The 19,690-nt window shown below is 43.0% G+C and overlaps 1 protein-coding gene across 2 annotated transcripts in view; it reads right to left on the bottom strand.

The window, feature by feature from the left end:
- col5a1 (procollagen, type V, alpha 1) overlaps positions 1-19,690 on the bottom strand; it is a 73,795-nt gene that overhangs the window by 35,680 nt on the left and 18,425 nt on the right. For both annotated transcript variants that reach the window (XM_069513445.1, XM_020082040.2), the window contains exons 3-9: positions 15,381-15,594; positions 14,754-14,916; positions 3,717-3,848; positions 2,387-2,479; positions 1,843-2,301; positions 946-1,530; positions 786-842 (exon numbers count right to left, since the gene is read on the bottom strand). In XM_069513445.1, the coding sequence (XP_069369546.1) occupies positions 786-842; positions 946-1,530; positions 1,843-2,301; positions 2,387-2,479; positions 3,717-3,848; positions 14,754-14,916; positions 15,381-15,594 (1,703 nt within the window). The remainder of the gene's footprint in view (positions 1-785; positions 843-945; positions 1,531-1,842; positions 2,302-2,386; positions 2,480-3,716; positions 3,849-14,753; positions 14,917-15,380; positions 15,595-19,690) is intronic.

Below are 19,690 nucleotides of genomic sequence, written 5' to 3'. Positions count from 1 at the left end.
TGATCTTTTTGACACTCCCTGGGTTATGCCTAAATTTTGCCTGCAGTTTGTGTGCTGGGAAAATGGGCTAAACCTCAAGGGAGGTTGCATGAGACGAGAGACACTGGGTGGTGATGTGAACTCAGAGTTGTTGGTGTCCTCAAACACAGTCTCACACACACATAAGCAAACAGACATCGAGGATATAGACTCGAAGCAGGCCCTCCGTCCTGCTCTCACGTATAAACACAAAGACACTCACTCACTGAGGCTTGTAAACTCCGTGGAGCTCGGTGACAGTTGTTTGAAGTGAAACAGCTGTAGCTGTGTATATACTGTAGCTGTGCATGGAGATGTAAATTCCTCCCACGTCTGATGCACGTTTGCCAACACACAAAAAAGAGGCGTCCTCATGTTCACAATGTCACCTGTATGTGAGAATGAGGGTTGGATGTTTTCCACCTGTTTTGTATTTAAACAAAGCTTAAGAGAGGAAGGGAAAAAAAGCTTTTGTTCTGCTTGTACTTCTTCTGTTTACACACTACCCACTCTGTGTTTAAAGATTATTGACAATCCTTGCATGGCCATTCTTGAGATGTTTATGCTGTTGTCCCGATGACCAGGCCTTGCCCATAGACACTTATGGGAAAGTTCTTGAATGAGTGTGATGGGCCTCGGGATTCAGAAGTGAGGGGTGGGTTGTGTTTAGATGTGGATCACACATATGTATTTGTAGATATAAACATACGCCCATATGCAGCCTACATCTGCTGCCCAACTATGTTGTTCAAACAGTGACTACTCACAGGCTCAATAACAGCAGGCTCTCCCTTCTGTCCCTTCTCGCCACGAGCTCCGTCGACCTGCACACCAAACACAGACACACACACATGATCAGAGCCCCCTCCTCTATCATCATGCAATCCTCCTCATCTTCAAGATCTTGTCCTCCCATGAAATGTTCACCTGTCCATAATACTCATCGGTCTCAGCAGGCAGTGGCTTGCGCTCTTTGTCGTAATCCAGCTCGTCATAGTCGTTATAGTTTTCTAAATCGCTATAGTCGGTGATGTGCTCCTCCTTGAACCCATCCAGGTCGGTGTAGTCGCCATCACCCTCCACGCCAAGGTCTATTCCGGTGGCGATGGACCCCCCAGCTCCAGTGCCCGCGCTGGCCGATCCACCTCCAGCAGCAGAAGATCCTCCTACAGAGACAGAGCTTCCTCCAGCAGAGCCACCTCCAATGTTGATGGTGGAGCTGCTGCTGCTGCTGCTGCTACCACCACCACCACCAGCTCCGCCACCGACTTGTACAGTGCTGCTGCTGCTGCTGCTGCTGCTTCCTCCTCCTCCACCGCCGACATTTACAGTGCTGCTGCTGCTGCTGCTTCCGCCTCCTCCACCGCCGACATTTACAGTGCTGCTGCTGCTGCTTCCACCGCCATCGATGAGCACTGTACTGCTGCTGCTGCTGCCACCTCCACCAGTGCTGTAATGGTCGTCCACATTATATTCATATCCCTCGCCATAGTCATCGTAGGTTGTTCCCACCTATAAAAACAAAGATATAATTGTAGAGACACAATAATATTACAGGATAAATGGAAAAAAAGGATACACATCAAAAACATTTTTTAAAATGGTTGCAGATCATTCTGTTGATTGACTTAATAAGAAATGATATGTGAGATTTTCAAATACACTGGCATTGCTTCCAGAATGAAGGGCCTCCGATTAAATATCTCACACATGAACATATGTGCAGGTAGACCTTGCATACAGGACACAATAAAGTACAACAATACATTTATTAACCTTACTGGTCACACCATCAAGAAGCAACTGTCATTAAGGTGAACTTACTGAGGTTCGATTGATGATGGTCGCTGTGCCTCCCGATCCCCTGGTGCTCACGCTCCTTTCGATTGCACCGCCTGTGCCCAAGTCGATCTTCCCCGCTGCACCCAGATCCAGATCACCCCCGGTTCCGACGCTGGAGATTGTGACACGTCGGGTCTTGTCACCATCCGGTGCTGCTGTGGACTCGTCGTAGTAGGAATCGTAGCCGTCATAGTTGTCATAGCTGTCGTAAGGGCTGTTGTCAACTCCATAGGCGTCCCCTCCCCCGGCAGCAGTGCTGGACGAGCTGGACGAGCTGGAGGACGAGCCGGTGGACGAGCCGGTGGATGAGCCGGTGGACGAGCCAGAGGATGAACTTGTGGAGATGGCGGTCAGGACATTGCGGTCGATGCCACCACCAGTGCCACCCCTCAGAACCTCCTCCACTGTGGTCTCCACTGTGTCTCCATCTGTTTCTTTCACCTGTGGGCCATATTCTTGTCAGCTACTTTTGGTGCATTTAAAATAGAGAAATCCATCTGGGTCAAAACATGCATCGGTAGACTACCTTGACTTCAGTGTTGCCGACTGATTCATAAGGCTTGCCATCCACGTCCTCATAGTAAGGGTATTCATAATAATAGTGGTCCTCCTCTGTTTTCTAAAGGAGAGACATATTACAGTGGGGTTGAGACAAAGAGACTGAGGGAGAAAGAATCAGTATCAATTATTATAAATATGACTTTTTAAATATAATCCACAGCTGGCTGCTGCATGTGCGCCCGGCAGGCCATTGATCAGTAGCACACAGGAATGCCTTACACATGCTGAAACCTCATGCTGTATCTCCCTGTTGCAACATGTTACGACTGAATGACAAATTACTTTTCCACAGCAATTTTTTTTCTTAAACGAATATGTCACCCATCTTTAGAAAAAAAAGGTTTGTTTTTGTGTAGCTTGCAGGCATATTGACAGGCCCCTGCACAAAAGGAAAAAGGTAAAGAGGAAGAGCTTCCTGTCCATCTTGTAACACTTCTCTGACACGCCTTTAATTAGCATGCACACAGTGTTCTGGTATTTAATGTGGAAAACAGCGCGGTGCAGGCTTCGGCAGGCACCCTCATCATTCCAGAACATTATTAAGTGAATGCAAAGCCTGGTAGCACTGTTCTTTCCACTCAGTTCTTTACTCTAGCAGAGATCTGAGCATTAGAGACAATTATAGAGCAAGGTCAGCCATGAGAGCATATGCGATTTCTTTTTTTTTGTTTCTACAATGTACTGCATTTTGCTATATGCAAATATACACCAGAACTACATCTAATTGAAGAGCATAACAGTGACCGCCCACTTTTATAACTTCTCTGGTTCCTTCAAATACATTTTCCATCGAGATTTCAGAAAACAGTTTCAAGTCTAAAACTAGAACCAGGCCAACCAGCTACGCAATGAATCATGACCTTTAAACATTTGCCTTTTTTTCCGATAGGGTTAGGGTTCAGATTAAGCTCGAAATCAAAGGTACAAGTCTGTGTACCTAATTATTTTTAAGAGTGAAGGAACTATGTATCCCATAAGCCACTGGGAATCATCCCTTTCCGATGACTTCCACTTCTTAAAATTTAACATGGTTGTTTATATAGTGTTGTAAAATATTGTAGTTTGAATCATCTATGTTTGTATGTAGAGTTTCATATAGTGCAGTAATTCTACCTCGGATAGTAAAAATATCATGGTTAATAATCAAAGTCTCTATTCAGAAAATGAATGGGATTTTTCCTTCTGGAACCACACTGTTGAGCCCTATGCATGTCTGCATTGTGTGTACAAAGCTGCACTGTAAGTTTTGAGCATATAGAAGTTAAACTGAAGATGAGAAAGTTGATGTTACTCACATCATCATCTGTGTTGGGGTCCTGGGCCTGAGGCTGATCGGGCACTGGCACTTCGCAGTCGGGGCTGTAGTGCTCACAGTAGTCATAGGCAGCACGATGGTCTGCTACAATCATCAGTTGCTGGATGTCTCCCTGGAAATCAAAAACAGGAAGTCAAGAGACTTGCTGGGCACAGTTACAAGTCATGCATGTAAATAAACAAGCAAACAGTCATTAGTGGAGGAGGGGGGTGAGAAAAAAATGAAAGCAAATAAATATGAGGGAGAACATCTGCCTGCAGCATTATCGCATCCAGAACAGGCCCGAAAGTAGGTCGAGGCAGGGGGAATCTCAGGGTGACTGCATGACGAAGAACTTTGTCCAAGGTCCAGGAGTGAGACAAGAAGAACATGGAATAACTGACTTAATGTAGCTAGTTCAAACAGTAAAACACACACAAACTCTGAGTAGATCTTTAACAAGATGAATGAGTTTAAACAGAACGCATAAGCCCAGCTGGAGATCTGAATAGAACATGAGTGATTCCACCCTCAAGCTGATTGTGTGAGATGAATGGATAAACTTAGCTCGAGTGACACGGAGAACATGAGCAGACCTGCAGATACAGATATCTGACCTGAGAGATGTGACTTAAACATGTGTGTGTGTGTGTGTGTGTGTGTGTGTGTATGTGTATCTGTGCATACACTGAATGGTAGTGCAAGGGGGGAGGAAGAACAGAAGCAGAGGTGAGAGGTTTAAAGAAAGATACAGAAAAGAGGAGGTCGACTGAAAAGAACAAGAGAGAAAAAGAGAAAAGGGTTCAGAAGGATCCCCGGGCAACATGGGGAGCTGGGTGTGTGTGTGTGTGTGTGTGTTTGCCACATGTTTTCTGAACAGAATACTCATGGCACCAAAAACGCTGTATTGTATCTATCCAACTATGTACTGATCACACTTCCAAAATGCAGTGCTGTCGTTCCACATTGATCAAACACAGGTTCAACTAAGCTGAAATGATTATACGTTCAGGGGGGTGTGGGGGTGGGAGAATCATGAAGCAGTGTAACTCTGGGAACAGCCTGCCGCAGAGCATGCAGTGTTTTTCATTATCAGCAATTGCCAAAAGTCTGAAATCGCTCAACATGTCTTTCCAGCTGAAATTCTCCATGGATGACTCTTGCTTTTTTTGACAAACTGAAAATTGATTGCATTTGTGGTGTAACTAGTGACAGTTCACTAAATAGCAACCAATCCCGGGGCTGCGCTTGAACGTAACCACACAGAAGTCATTCTTAAAAAAAGAGATTAAAAATAACATTGAAAAACACTTCACAAGATAATGTGTCCTGCTCCGTCCTTGGCTTATACCATCAGTGGGGTTTTATGGTGGATGCAAGAAAACAAATCCCACTACTTCCTCCAAGACCAAAGGGCTGGAGTGGCCATTACCCACCTACCCCAGTTATGAACTCCTGAGCTCCCAGGAAACATTCTAATGGATACCTCTGAGCCATTTGTCCAAAAGTCGCAATGCATGAGGGAGACTTGGTATAATTTTCAACAGTCTGTCCTCCTCATCCTGGCGAGACTGTGTGTCACAGCTGCACCAAAAGGGGACGATGGGCGTGCACTGTTGAGGTCACATTGAATAAGGAGTAGGCCCTGAGTACGACAAAACAGCCGTCTGGAGCACTGTGAATGTTTCCTCATTCACATGCCATTCTTCTGCTTTTATTTTTCCCCCCATGCTCTCATTTTTTTTTTCTTCATCTCCCACAGCAGCCGGGGGAATGTCAGCGCGGATCCTGACCACAAGCGGTTTGATCCTAATTTCACCAAGATGAGATAATTAATCATACACCTAAGAATTAATGAGAACATCCCTGCAACACTGGGAGCAGTGTGGAAGAACGTGTTTAATGATGTGTGACATGAGTTCAGAGAAGGAAAGAGAGATGCGGATGCCCCAAAAAGAAAAAAGTGTTGCGTTATATGGGTCATATTGATGATGGAAAAGCTGATGGCTTTGGCTGAAGGTATATGAGAAGGGGAAAAGGATGAGAAAATGCTGGACAGAATGTGCTGAAGTGTTTTGCTATAAGTTCTGGACGAGAAAAAGAACTGAACACTGCACAAAACCAAGTTCAGACTGACACAAAACAAGATTGCACTGGTCAAAATCGATGCAGCAGATATCTGCAGTTTTTCAATTAGCGTGGGTTAATCTCTAAGAACATGGGGTCCTAAATCTCCCTTAATGTCATTTATTAGCGTCTCTTCATTAGAGCTTCCCTGCAAGTTAAATGCTAATGCTATCAACCTCCACACACAGACTTTCTGTTGTAAAATGTATGGTCTTTTCACAGGATGTGTGGTACTCACGGTAACTTGTAAAATCAATGGTACCCCCTTATTTCTCAGCCAAAGGTTTACACAGATAATTAAAAAAATTATCTATCTACTAATTCCAAAAACGTCTCTGTCTGTAGGTGAAACGCAACACTTAAATCATTCAAACTTGACAGTAAAATCTTCATTGCAGATAAACCAGGCAGGATGAACGCAAAGTGTTCTCACTTCACTCTACCCTATAGACTTTCAATGCAATCTACAGTGTATGCGAAAATGCAAAATTTCTACATCATAGCCGATATCTGTTTTTCCTTTCTATCCTCCATCTTCACACATATGATATAAAAGACACAATCTACAAATGTGCTATTTGTTCCCATGAAAGCTTCTACACTTGAAACTATTGTCAAAGTCTTGATCCACCCCGACAACCGCTAAAGCTGCTTCTGACATACTCCCTTCGCGCCAGAGCTGCTCCTTTCACCGCACTTAGCTAGACGGACTATGGTGCCAAAATGTTATATAAGCTGCTGTTTTAGGGAAACAGTAAATATCCCCATACTGTATCCCACTGCATACTAATGTATTCATTTATCATTATGTATTTAGTCTTCTGGCGCTCAATGGTCAACACGGTGCAGCAGCACAATAAAAGCATGAGATATTCACTCCCTTACAGAATATGGGAGCTACTTCTTTATATTTTGATATAGGGGACCACACTGCAACTACTGTAAATTCAAAGTCAAGGATTCAGCATGTGATAAGGGTGAACACATCACTTGTTCTAAAAAAAACAAGAAATTATAGATTATTCACAAATGGAAGCTAGTGTGCAAAACAAAAGCGGACTAAAATATACTAGCCTTAACATGCAGCCCCATATGCAGACATAAGCACCACCAAACCCACACCCAAACACAGCACAGCAAAGGCAAGAAAAAACCCTGGAATTATAGAATCACATCAAAACCCCAGGGGGGAACCATAAAAGACAAGCAATCAGCTCTCCTCTTTGAGAAGGGACAGTGACATTTTTCACTCCGCAGCGTCATGTGGCACATCAGAGTGGTGCTTAAGGCAGAATTTTCAGACAATAACACGGCTGCGGCTGTCAGCATCTCCCTGGACTCTGCTGAAATACGGTTCTGTTTCTGGCCAGTGCTCTCATGTCGAGCTCCGGCTGAAATGCCATTTGCCTGTGGCTCTCAGCAATGGAAGACCTCACTCCACATCACATTCATGTGAAATACAAAGAAAGGCGGTTGCAACTTGCAACAAGATTACGGAAGCAGAACAACAAGATTCTGATCAATAACAATCTACCGTTTCAATATTCCACAGAACGAAATGTCACATCATCTTTTTTTAGGATTTCATCGCTGAGCCTCGCCCTGTTTAGCCCCCCCACATATCAATCCCTGCTGGATGTTCTGGTTGTGTCCAAATGGGGGCAGGAGAGTGCTCCAGTGAGCACAGAGGCAAACATCTGTCTCCATCTGAACCTGACCCACAATCAAGAAGAGTGGAATGAGTTCATCGTCCCTCTTGTGAATAGAAATATATGATACATGAGCAGCAAATATTGGTGCATTTTCAAAGGTCATCGCAACATGATTGGCCTTAAATGTTGCTAAAACGAAATGAACTACACACACACTTCGTCTTTGTCTTCCTCTCTCTTCTCATGCACGAACATATTTCAAGTATGAAGTAAAAGGAGACCAACAAAGGCCTTTTTGATTAGACTAAGCTCTGGAGGTGCTGTCAAATTTGCACTTTCCTGGCTCGGAGCAGCATAACATAAAGCAAACCGCACAAACCAATACTTGTTTTTTCCTACATATCACCAGGGTCAGCTCACACAGGTTCTGTTAACCTGCACCTCACACAATAAAAAGAGACAGCGGCTTAAAGAAGGAAAATTCAAGTCTTCGAGTTTTTTTATCATTTCACCAGGTGTCAGCAGAGGGAAAATGGGTCTGGGAGGGTCCCACAGGGCAGGAAAACACTCTGGGAGGTCCGAGCTCTGGCTGCGTTTTTAAGGTGAACTACTTCTCACAGCATATTTACACAGTCACCCATGAGCTCTGAGCCAGGTCTCGGTCCCACTGCCAGCCCACACCGGCAACACTTGCAGTCCCAGTGCCTGACCACAGAAACACACACTGCAGAGGTCAGCTCACTGCACAGGGGCCATAAATTAGCACCATCACACAAATCTGCATCCACAAAATAGTTGCACATTGTGGACATAGCTGTTTGAGTACAAACAAGCAACACACCAACAGGGGAATTGCACTTCCAACAAATATATAATTACCTTTACCAGACATCAGGTACATTTGCACCCACATGCACTTTCCCCTCTAGACTGTTGTGCAACCCCAACGCTCAGAGCAGCTGCCAAGAGCAACAGGCCCGTCTGCCACCCCACTTATCCACTACACAGCACCTTAACCAACCCCTCACATCTTTGATGCTTTCCCTGCATTTGGATCCCCCTCTAGGTCTCCTCTCTCCCTGCCCTCCCCCCATCGCACTCCCATCTGTGTAAGATTTTAATCCCACACCTCCAAGGGCCACGGGCGGCCATATTCCCATTTCCCGTCCTCCTTGGGGTGGTGGAAACCGGAGCGGCTCGCCTCACCTAGCAGACGTAGTCTCATGAGTGTTTGGCTTGGCCGTTCGCTGAAGTGCTGAGGGTACACTTTCAAGGCTTGCTGACGCGGTAAAGGGGGAACGGAGGGAATAAAGGGGGTGAAAGACAAACATCTGACATGAGTTAGGGAAATTCTCTTAATTATCCATGGTGGAAACTCCATCTTCCCTGAGGCTACTGGAGTCTGTGTCATTGCGCAGCCTGAAATGTATAGATATGTGCTTTGACAGTGGCACATGATGTACAATAAGACAAGATAATACATTTAATATGGCCAAAGATCTGTAATAACCCATTATCAATAACGACCAATTCTTTAAAAAGGTATGCATCCAGAAACATTTGGATCACTGTATATTTTCCAGATGGGACTGATTGTAGGGGTCTGAATGCCTCTTAAATTAATGTCAGATGCATCGCTTCCCCCATGACCTGTTTTTATCTGTGTGAAAAATCAAGTCTGACTGAAAATCATACAAACACTGCAGGGAAACTATGGCACTCAATGGTGCTCTGCCAAGGCAAAACAGCCCCCTTAAATTCAAGCTGCGCCTAAGTGCACACACTCATAGATATCAGTTCCATAAATATACCTGATGAATTATCCCCTGGGAAAACAGTGAAAATGATGGAAAAACACCACATCTTGCAAAAATAAATCCTGGATCCATCTCCCTCCACATCAAAATTGTATGTATTCTTTCCTCGACCAAAACACATCCTTCCACCATCCTTCCCGTAAAAATCCATTGAGCTGTTTTTGTGTAATCTTAACAACAAACAAATAACCTTCATTTGCAGTATGAATTCCAAGCATTTCTTCAGTAACGTTTCATGGAGTCATGAAACAATTTCTGGTCACAATGTATATGTGGTTGTAGTGGTGCATCCTCAGGTGTATTTCCATGTTTATTTGGAACTGTCAAGTTTAGAGCACATCAACCATGATATATTTTGTTGTGGAAACTCGTCTTTCATATTTGTGCAGGGCACAAGTGTTGGGCCTCATGAGAGAAGGACAATTCTGACAATCAGAAACAAGAATTAAAGAGTCAGGAACTTGTGAAAAATGTTGTGCTGAGCTAAAGTTACTGAATATAGCTAATAACAATAAAACAGATGCCCGGTTACGGCCTGGCAACATAAGCAAAACTGTTTCTACAACTACCTCTGTGACTTAAGCCAAAATGAGCTTAAATTATTAAAATGTTCTGCCCAAATGGAACTCCTGGTGTCAGGTTTCTCTGCAGCTCATCCTTCTTGACAACTGTCAACTCATAAATCAGGAATAACTCCTGAGGTAAATACATCTTTACCTTATATGACTGAAACATGTGAACATGTAAATAACGGGAGGCAGGAAAAACAAGAAAAAAACAGGATGTGTTAAACTCATCATGCAATCACAACATCACAGCTCTTAACAAGTATCAAGCTCACGTGTTGTGTGATTTTACTACTTTTTCCTGGCTGTGGTTGCAACATGGGAGCCCTACATCATCCCTGCCCCATTAACTGCCTCAGTCCCAAATCGTACTTGTATCACAGTGCCTTTACTCCACCCCTAATTCCATCTCTAATTCTTTATTTACCTACGTCTAACCTTATTTGTCCTCCTGCTATTTTATATCCTCACCCACTCACCCTGACACACAGACGCCCCCTCGTCCCTGAGTTGCTGCAGGCCCGGGACGGCCTATCAGCGGCTACCAAGGAAACCTCTGGATGATGTCACGTGGCATGTGTGCCGTTCCAAGTCTGACATCAGTGGGAAAAGATCTCCTCATAATTTCCAGAGCATGGCCCAAAGGTTTTGGCTACACAAACCACAACCTCTTGTTTTCTCGACACAAAAACCTTTTTTCTGATCCTCCAGCTCTCTAATATGCAAAATGTATGTGTTTCACAAAAACGCACTAAAAGATCACACACATTAAAACTGGATGACCTCTGAGACAATGGAGATCCAGACAAGAACTGCTGTGTTCGCATGGCTCCACTTCGGCCGCTCAGGTTCACTGGAGGAGGTCACCCTCCCAGATTAGCTCTGAGTTTGGCCAAGTGGTTCATCCGTCTGTGTTTGTGTTCAGACCAACTGCAGCCATTTGTTTCACTGGGCTGCACTTAAAACTGAGGGATAGGCTTTAAATTCTCTCTGAGTTTTTCTTGGCACACTCTCCAGGAAAACAGAGAAATCGGGGGGACACGTTCTGCAGATGGACAATGTCAAAGAGGCACCAACTTTCTGAACAACACAAAAACATACCCACATGCTATATACATTCATGAAGGGTAAAAACACTGCTTAAAGTCTGAGGTGTGATTTTAGGGACATTAGCCATTAGAAAGGAGTAATTGCGATCTCATTGCAACATGAAGGCAGTGATTACCAGGTAAATAACCCATCTTCTCCCATAATCACGGCTCTGATTACATTTATGATCTTCACTGGCACGAGCCACACTACCCTTTTGCAAACCGCTAAGACAAAAAAATAACATTATGGTAGTTAGAGGGCAGATGCTCTCTCTGTGACCACAAAATCCATGTCAGAAACCAAACCACAAACCACCCTTAGCATACAGTAAGTATACGTCTCTCTTGACTGTTGTATGGAAAGAAGAGACCCAGGCTTCTATACAAGCAGACGAAACTTTACTTTTACTCCAATTCATAGATGTAAAGTCACATTATTTTATCTCTGCATTTGACTATTCATGTTTAGTCCTTTTTACAGAAAATCCTTTGTGAATTTTCTGGCTTAAGACCTGCAAGACAACTACTATTAGAAGTTTCATGAGATCAAATAAGCCCCATCACAAACAGCGCTCTCAAATGGATAGTCCGAAAATCTTTAGTTTTTTTCACTTGTCTTATTATTTCTTCTTTTTTGCATTCTGAGACTGAGTGGAAACTACAGGCTCTCAAGTCAACTTAACTAATTGGCCTGCTGGTGAAATCAAATCTTTTGTGTGTGTGTGCATGTGTGTGTGTGTGTTTTCATGCTCACCACCGCTTGGTGGTAACTGACTCTGGCAAAAGTCAACATGGGATCCGACTAAACTACAGAGGGGAGAAGGGAGTGAGGGCAGGAGAGAGTGAGAGGAGTGCAGGGTGAGCATAATTTGGAAACTATGTGGCATATTTTCCATTTTGAGCATTCACTGGAGCCTGTCCTGTCTCCCAACTGGCAGACACACAGCAGGAGGGCTTTAAACATCCCTCACAAAATATCCGTCTGTTCCCACAGTAACCACTGGACTGTTACCGCGGCTCCGATCGCTCTGTATGATTTAAAGTGTTCCTGTGTCGCCTTAACCTTTATCAGTTTACTCTGGGCAGCAATAACATTGGAGCAAAAAGTAGAGCTGTGCTGGATAAAAGCAGTCACATCCATAGATGTAGAGGAAATAATAGCTATAGCACACACATCAAAAACATCTGGATTTATGCCTAACGCCTCGTTTCCCACATAGCTCCATATGCAAGTCATTCGGAAGTGTAGTCATTCCTAAGGCAACCTCCGTGATCTCCTGTGTTGTAAAGCTCCTCCCCTTTGGTATTTTTCAGTCTGGAATTTGCCTCCATCAAATCTTTTTTTTTTGCATTGGAATCGGACAAACTACATTGTTGATAGTGAATGCAAGATATGCAAGAGTTCATTATTACATTTATATACAATAATGTATTTGTATGTATCTAAAGATATATTGATAATAATGCAATCAACTTAAATGTGCAAAGTCCATAAACGATACGCAATAATGGGCATGAAGCAAAACTGTGGAAACGTTATCAAATGGTTAAGCAACATTTTCAAAACAAAATTTGAACATAATCTGAGTAATTAAAAAAAACTCCCCTCGTTTCTTCACTCGAGAACCACATCTGACACTTGGCACTTATGCACAAACAGTATCGCACATACTGAGATATGTCTTTTTTTCAATATAAAAATCTGGATTTAGTTGTGAGTCTGTCATTAATGGTTAAGAATGAGGGAAAGTTTTCGTCGTAGTCTATCATCTTGTATCCATGTCCCCTATAGCTTGGCAGAGCACGAAGGGACTGTACAGGGGATGATGTCATGTTTCTTTCTTTTTGTCTGTTCTCGTTGAGCAGCAGTGAGGTCAAAGGTCAGCTGGCTCAGCATCAGTCACATCAGTCAGCCTCTGTTACTAATTATTATTGAGGGCCTCAGCCTCACAGACTAATCCCCTTTTAAACAAGCATAACTCTGACGGGACAAAGACAACAGTATTCCTTGTGCCTTGTGCCTCTCTGTGAGCATTTTTGTACGTGTGTGCGTGTGTGTGTGTGATGTTAAAGAGCAACAAATATACACACAAGGGCTCGTTATAGGCATTATCCACACAAACTCTGATTCTTCACACTAAGTAAAAGCAAACCATATTTTATATTATGATGCAGATCAGGTGTAGGCTTCCTGTACTGTCACTGGTCAGATTATGATTAATGCTTCATCTCCTGCCACAAAGCTTTTATACACATAAAAATAGTAGAAAGGAAGACGAAACCCCCACAGTCTAACGATCAGAACCTGCCATTGCTTCTTAAAAAGTTCTGTAAACACAAATGTTGCCCATGCCCATTCAGACCATGCAGGAATCCAGACACCACAAACAATAAAAGAAATACAACAGTTTGAGTAGTTGTAGCTGCTTAGGAGCCACAATGAGGCAGAACTTTTCAAACAGCATCAACAACAGATGCAAGGTTGAGCTGCAAATGCAGCACAGATGGAAAGGGAATAGAATTCCAGGACATTAAGTTCTTATGTGGAAAATGTGGAATATCTGGCACTTTAAATTAAATATGATTTGCAATCTTGAGTGGGTGTGTACGAGTGGGTGGCAGAGGTCGGGTGAATTAGATGTTGGGGGCTCCAAAAGCTAAATCCACACTTCTATGGAGGATGTGGGCCCCACCACAATCCGTATTCTGTGCACCATGACACACAGAATGGGGATTGGACGACCATCGTTTGCACCACAGTCATATGAGTGTGTACTTTGCTTTAACGAAGAATCGCATTTACTTTCATGTTATTTGTTTTAGGACTTCAAGTCAAAGTCAAATTGGTCTGTGTGGACTTGTTTAGAACGGCCTTGTAAATAGTATGAAATGGGAAATGCAAAAATGCATCAGTTATCAAATCTATAAATCTGTTCACTCATCCTACTTTGGCACCATCAATTTTACATGGAATCAAATGGACACTGATGAGTGGGAAACTAGTGTAAACTTAGCAAAAATCCCTCTAAGCAAGCACACAAATAGTCCTTCAAGCAACACGAGGGAGTTTTTAAACTTTAAAATTATAGCTTCAAAATCCTTCTGCTGGCACATAAACTTATAATTGGGAGAAATCAAAGGCCTGACTGTCACTGCCACAGCGCCCCCTGGACACCTGGAAGTGCACCATTGAACTCTGGTGTACCATGCTGGAACATTACAACCAGCTTTACTGCTTACGTTGCACACTAAAAACCAGAGCCGGAGCTGGCAGTTTGCAATGAGGGACAACTAGCTCGCCATTCTTAGTGTGGACGTCATGGCAGAGCCACTGAAGAAACCAAAGTTGACGTTGTCGGAGGAATCAAAGTAGAGCATAAGTGAAGGTGACAAAGTAAGAAACTGAACAAGAGTAAATATTTAATTTGCTGGCTGGAGATAAAAGAGGCAGAAGGATGCAGGACAGAAGCCGACCTGCTGTTACCATTGAGGTTTCGCAAGTAAGCCAAACAATCTGATGTAATTTAATACACATCATGCTCAGACATTGATAACCCTGTCAGCAGCTTTCTTGCTGCTTGAGCTTGTTAGCTTGTATGCGACTGTTCTACTCTGAGTTGAGTGAAGAACAAAAACCTTGTCAGTCCACATAGTTCTTTTCTGAGGTTGCAGGTTTCTTCTCCAGCAACAAGTGTGAGTAAATTACGTGTCCGATCTTTAATAGCCTGGTGGTTGAATGCATCAAGTACCAATACCAACATGTAGTTAAAGAGTACAATGCCTACCTCGAAGACTTCCTCATCAAGTATTCTAGTTCCAAACACTATAATTCCTTTGGTATCGATGATGGGGTTGGGGCTACGGAGCAGCTTCTGGGTGGTCTTCTTTTTACAGTCCAGAATGAGAGTGATGGTCTGCTTGTGCACACTGATGGCCACTCGATGCCACCTAGAAAGGGAGGAGGAGTTAATTCACATGCTTACTGGGTTACATGCTGTCCACCGACACACCACTAACAGGCTGAAGCCCACTTTTGTGTTTGGCTTCAAATTTAAATACATCCCATTTTGTTTTCTGGAGTAAAAGAATCTTAGAACTCTTTTTGTTGACATGAATTGGGTTCTGCACTAGATACACATTTGAGGATACTGCAATCTACATGAAGTGTAAGGGATCCAATGTAGAACATCTAATAGAGGTTACATGTTGCATGAATATCAATTGGAGGTACACCTGGTTCAGGTGCTGCATTATGGGGTTTAGTGTCAACACGCTAAACCATCTAGAGACACAACAGATCACTTCATTAAAGCCTGACACATCCACTTGGACTCTGATTACAGGGTGAAGATGCAAAAGAAAAAAAACAGCCTGACACGCTTTCATGCATGTTCATCGACTGGTGAACCTACTTTCCATCAGCTAGATTGACTCCTCTGAAGAGGGGGTAGTCCTCGGGGCTGGGTTTGCCTGTGTGGTCCTCGTACAGGAACACTGGGGAGCGTCCCACTTCCAGTCCGAGCTGCTGGATGCCTTGCTCGTTGTACACAGACAACAGGAAGGACTGGCTGCCCTTCCTGGGCTTCACCGTGGCCAAGATGGAAAAGTCCTCTGGGAACACATCACCTGGCAGGATGGATGGTGGGTTGGACAGAGAGACAGATGTTTTGGAGACATATTAGTAGTTTTTCATCATCATAAAAGGAATGAACTACTTCTAGGCCTAGACTATTTGTTCAGGATGTCATAATCATGTAATTGTTTAAAGAGACAGAGTACGCTCTTCAGTGTCAAGAGCAACTATAAAAGTTATTATTGCTACTTCTAATCGAAAGAGCTGCTAAATAAACAAAGGAATAACTGTGATGGCTTTGAGCTCCGAAAGGAAACTATTTGGTAAGTGCGGAGACTGTAACATGAGAGGATTAATCTGAAATGGATAAAGGCCGAAGAAAGGGAAAAAAAAATACAAAAGTTTGAAGCAGAAATGCAAAGTGGGAGCGTTTCCAACACAGCACAGGATGAGAAGCATAATGACAAAAGCATGTGATCCAGAGAGACTTTGTCGAAGTATCCTTGAAACCCCTCCCCTCAGCTGATCGATCTAACAGAGGCTGACGAAGAAAAAGAGGAAATATGATTGATTTTTTTACAGGAGAAAGAGAAATAAAGACATTAGTGGAAATGGAAATAATTATGTGGTATTTAAACACATAAAAGGTACAGGAACAGACATAAAAAAGACATGTTTTTCCTCCATTTGCTTGGTGGAGCCTCAACTACTTCCTCCATTTTGCTCAAGTGTCTGGCACATCTGCCAGACAGACTCTCTTCAAGGGGCGTTCAGGACCCCAGAGAGAGGATGGGACTTTACGACCAGGTCAGACAAGCAAATGCTACATTCTCATCTTTTAGAAAGGGGAGATCTTGACGATATCAAAACCACTATTGTTATGAGGTAGCCGCAATCTGGATTATGTGAAACATAAGCAAAGGAGCGACTGGGACTCCAGCAGCAGCCCCTTGCTGTTCAGAGAGCACAGAGCAGATTTCCAGACGACCGGAAAAGAGAGGCAGGGTTTGTGGTTGCAGTGGTTTTCTAGCACCTCGTGCAGCCATTAAACCTCCTTTTTACTCTGCTGTAGGGGTGGAAAATGTGAAATTGGAGCAACTAGGTGGCCAATCAGAAAATGTGGAGGGCAACTCAGAGGGACTGCGGTGTGGAAAGCTGAGGTTGGGAAGAGATATTGGAAAAGGAAAAAGGGGAAAGGAAAAGAAGAGAAAAATAATTTTGCCACTCTTATACATTTACTTATTCTCTTTTCTTTTAGCTGTCTTTCACTTGTCAGCATCTGGCCGTCTGTTTGCCTTCCTGTCCTATCTTCCTGCCTTTTCCATCATCCCTTCATTATTGCCAGGCACCAAATCACATCATGCGGAGAGCACATGCCTTGGCAGCGTGCTCCCTCAGGAATTTAGCTTGGCATCATATGAAAAACATTGTTTCTAATTGACAGATGCTTCGACAGCGGGCCAGTGAAAGGGAGAGGGGAGGAGAGACAAGCGCTCAGAAACATGGAGGAGTTTGAATATGAAATGTTACTGTTGGATGTAAAAATAGAAAGGTGGGGAATCTCAGAAAAGAGAAACCATGAGTGAGAATTTGTCGCTACATCCGGCTGCACATGAGTCACGTTCTGTCGCAGAGGCATTGACTCAGCGCTGGCTCAGGACGGGCTGTTTGTGTGGAGGTCAAGAGTCAACTGAGGGGCAAATGGGACTCAACGGCACAGAGGGTGGGGGAGCAAAGGAATGAGAATATGCTCACTATATATATATTTATTATTTAACCTAATTTAAATTTGAATTCTACTACTTTGTCCATATGAAAAGAATAATCTTTAAATGGCTGGAGAATGGCTTTTTTCAGATTTAAAGTAGTGGTTTTAGAATCAAAATCAAAATAGATCAGAGTATATGTGGTCCCATTCCTCCTCACTCTCTCCTCTGGACCTTGTAACAGAGTGAAAGGTTGGGGATGGGGAGGAGGGGGTCATTCAGAAAAGCTCGGGTTTCTCTGGAATGTGTCTCTCACACTGGTACTTAGGCCACCAGATGAGAGATAACTCATTCCTCATTTGGCGTGTGTGTGTGTGTGTGGGAATGGAGAGGCCGGTCGTTTACACTGGCATCAGACTAAAAAGGGTCTGGGGATGTCAGAGACACAAAAAACAAGTCCTAACGACTGAGGCAACATCCATCATTTTCCCTCAGATTAAATACGCTTAACAGGCGCTGCTTTGTATCTCCATAAAACATTCATCTAGTTAGATATACAGTTTATTTTCTGAGGTTGAACAATCAGACGCGATGGTGAGGCATTTGAGTTTTTGAAATATATAAATTAAAGGAGATCGAGAGTGTCCTACCAACCCCTCTCAATTTTCACACCGGTGGCATCTGACATTTACACCTCATTAACTCTTCTTCATCAACCCAACATTTGCCTGAATAAACATCAGTCAGGGAGAGAGTGAAGGGAATTATCTTCCATGTCTGTGTGCGTGCAAGCAGGTAAATGAGGTAGAAAGTCCTGCGTCCTATAGTAATTGGTCATTCAGTCATCGCAGTGTCCAAAGCCCTCCTTCTGTTTAAGACAAGCAACATTCCAGTGGGAAAGTGTACCTTTCTGTTGGCATGCAAAAAAAATTGAGATACTTGGACAAAGGACAGAGAGGAAGATGGATGTGTTTTTCATGCAGGTGAGCTTAAAAGGACTCAGGATAGATCGATTTAAATCAAAGGCCTGAATAACAGCACATCACATTAGATACTCTGGAAAGAGGGAGAGAGTTACACTTATTACAAGTTATTATGTTATATTTTACTGATGTCATTAAACGTGGCTTTAATCTGTATACATGCATATACAGATCAGTGGACAACAGTTGTTTTTACTTTAAAGAGACAAGAAGATAAACTACTCTACCAACATAATTATTTCAATCAGCTTAAATGACCATAATAGTTACCAAATAGGTGGTTATTGGATATCAGAACAATCATGTTTTCCTTCTACTGTCATATCATGATGCATATTCTGCATCCACAGTATCTCAAATGATGAGTACCAAACCAAAATTTCAGGACTCACTGTACATGTGGCATGGAAATATTTCCTATCATAATAAATAACATCAATATATTTACCCGAGGTTTTAGGAAGTTAACGGACTGCGTCATTCGTGAGCCATGTCTCGATTGCTTCTACAGCTCTTGAGCTCAGCTTGGCCGTTTGAATTTCACCGCATGCTGCAGCAGAAGCCCCTAATCACATGGCCCGTGCCATCGAGCCACAGCGGCCCTGATTACCAGTACACGTGCCAGGTGACAGCTATAACCCCAATCAGGGAGAAGACGCGCATCAATCTTTCCTTGCTGTTTGTGCTGATGCAGGCTGTCGTCACCAGAGGCAGCGGGGGAGGAAATCTCTTCTGTATTGACTTCATATTGTGAGAGCTACAGCAGGGTTTCTCAACAAAATTAAATTTGAGATATTTGAATGGCTTTTTCAGACCACAGTGAATGAAATGTATCATATATGTCGAGTAATGACAGATATGAAGAAATCAGAGTCCCAGAATTACTTATACCCTCCTATAATTAGATAAAGAGAAAGTGAAGTAGCTTTGTGGAGAATAACCCTTGATACGCCTCTTTATCTTTATCTCTTTAGCAAACTACAGGCAGAGACGGTAGGTATCAATACTCTTAGGTTGCACGTTGGTTCTGAGTTTTATTACAGCGTGCCAATATCTGTATCATGCAGAAAATACTACAACACAAGGAGACATTATAAACTATGCATGCCAGGGGAATCAATTTAGAATTTAAAACACAATGGTAGTGTTGAATGAACGTTTACATTATTTAGACCTACCTAAATGTATTTCAGACATAGCACACACTGTTAAGGGGTATTTAACACTTTTTAGGATTAAAGATTATTACATTTTATACTTTACTTTTAAGATAATGCAGAGATCCTGTACAACCAGAGATTTGTGGAAATTTGTATTTGTATTTGTGCACTGACATACTGTTTCTCGTGGACGTATCTGCATTTAGAGACAGTACATAAAGGAGGATAGAAGATTGGAAGTGTGTTTTATAAAAATTGAAGCTGGCTTACGTCTCCCATTTCCTTATTTCTTCAGCTCTC

Source organism: Paralichthys olivaceus, chromosome 18, assembly GCF_024713975.1.
Source record: "Paralichthys olivaceus isolate ysfri-2021 chromosome 18, ASM2471397v2, whole genome shotgun sequence".
Classification (NCBI taxonomy): Eukaryota; Metazoa; Chordata; class Actinopteri; order Pleuronectiformes; family Paralichthyidae; genus Paralichthys; species Paralichthys olivaceus.
The sequence above is the reverse complement of the archived record's forward strand: the minus strand, read 5'-3'. Positions and strand labels throughout refer to the sequence as shown.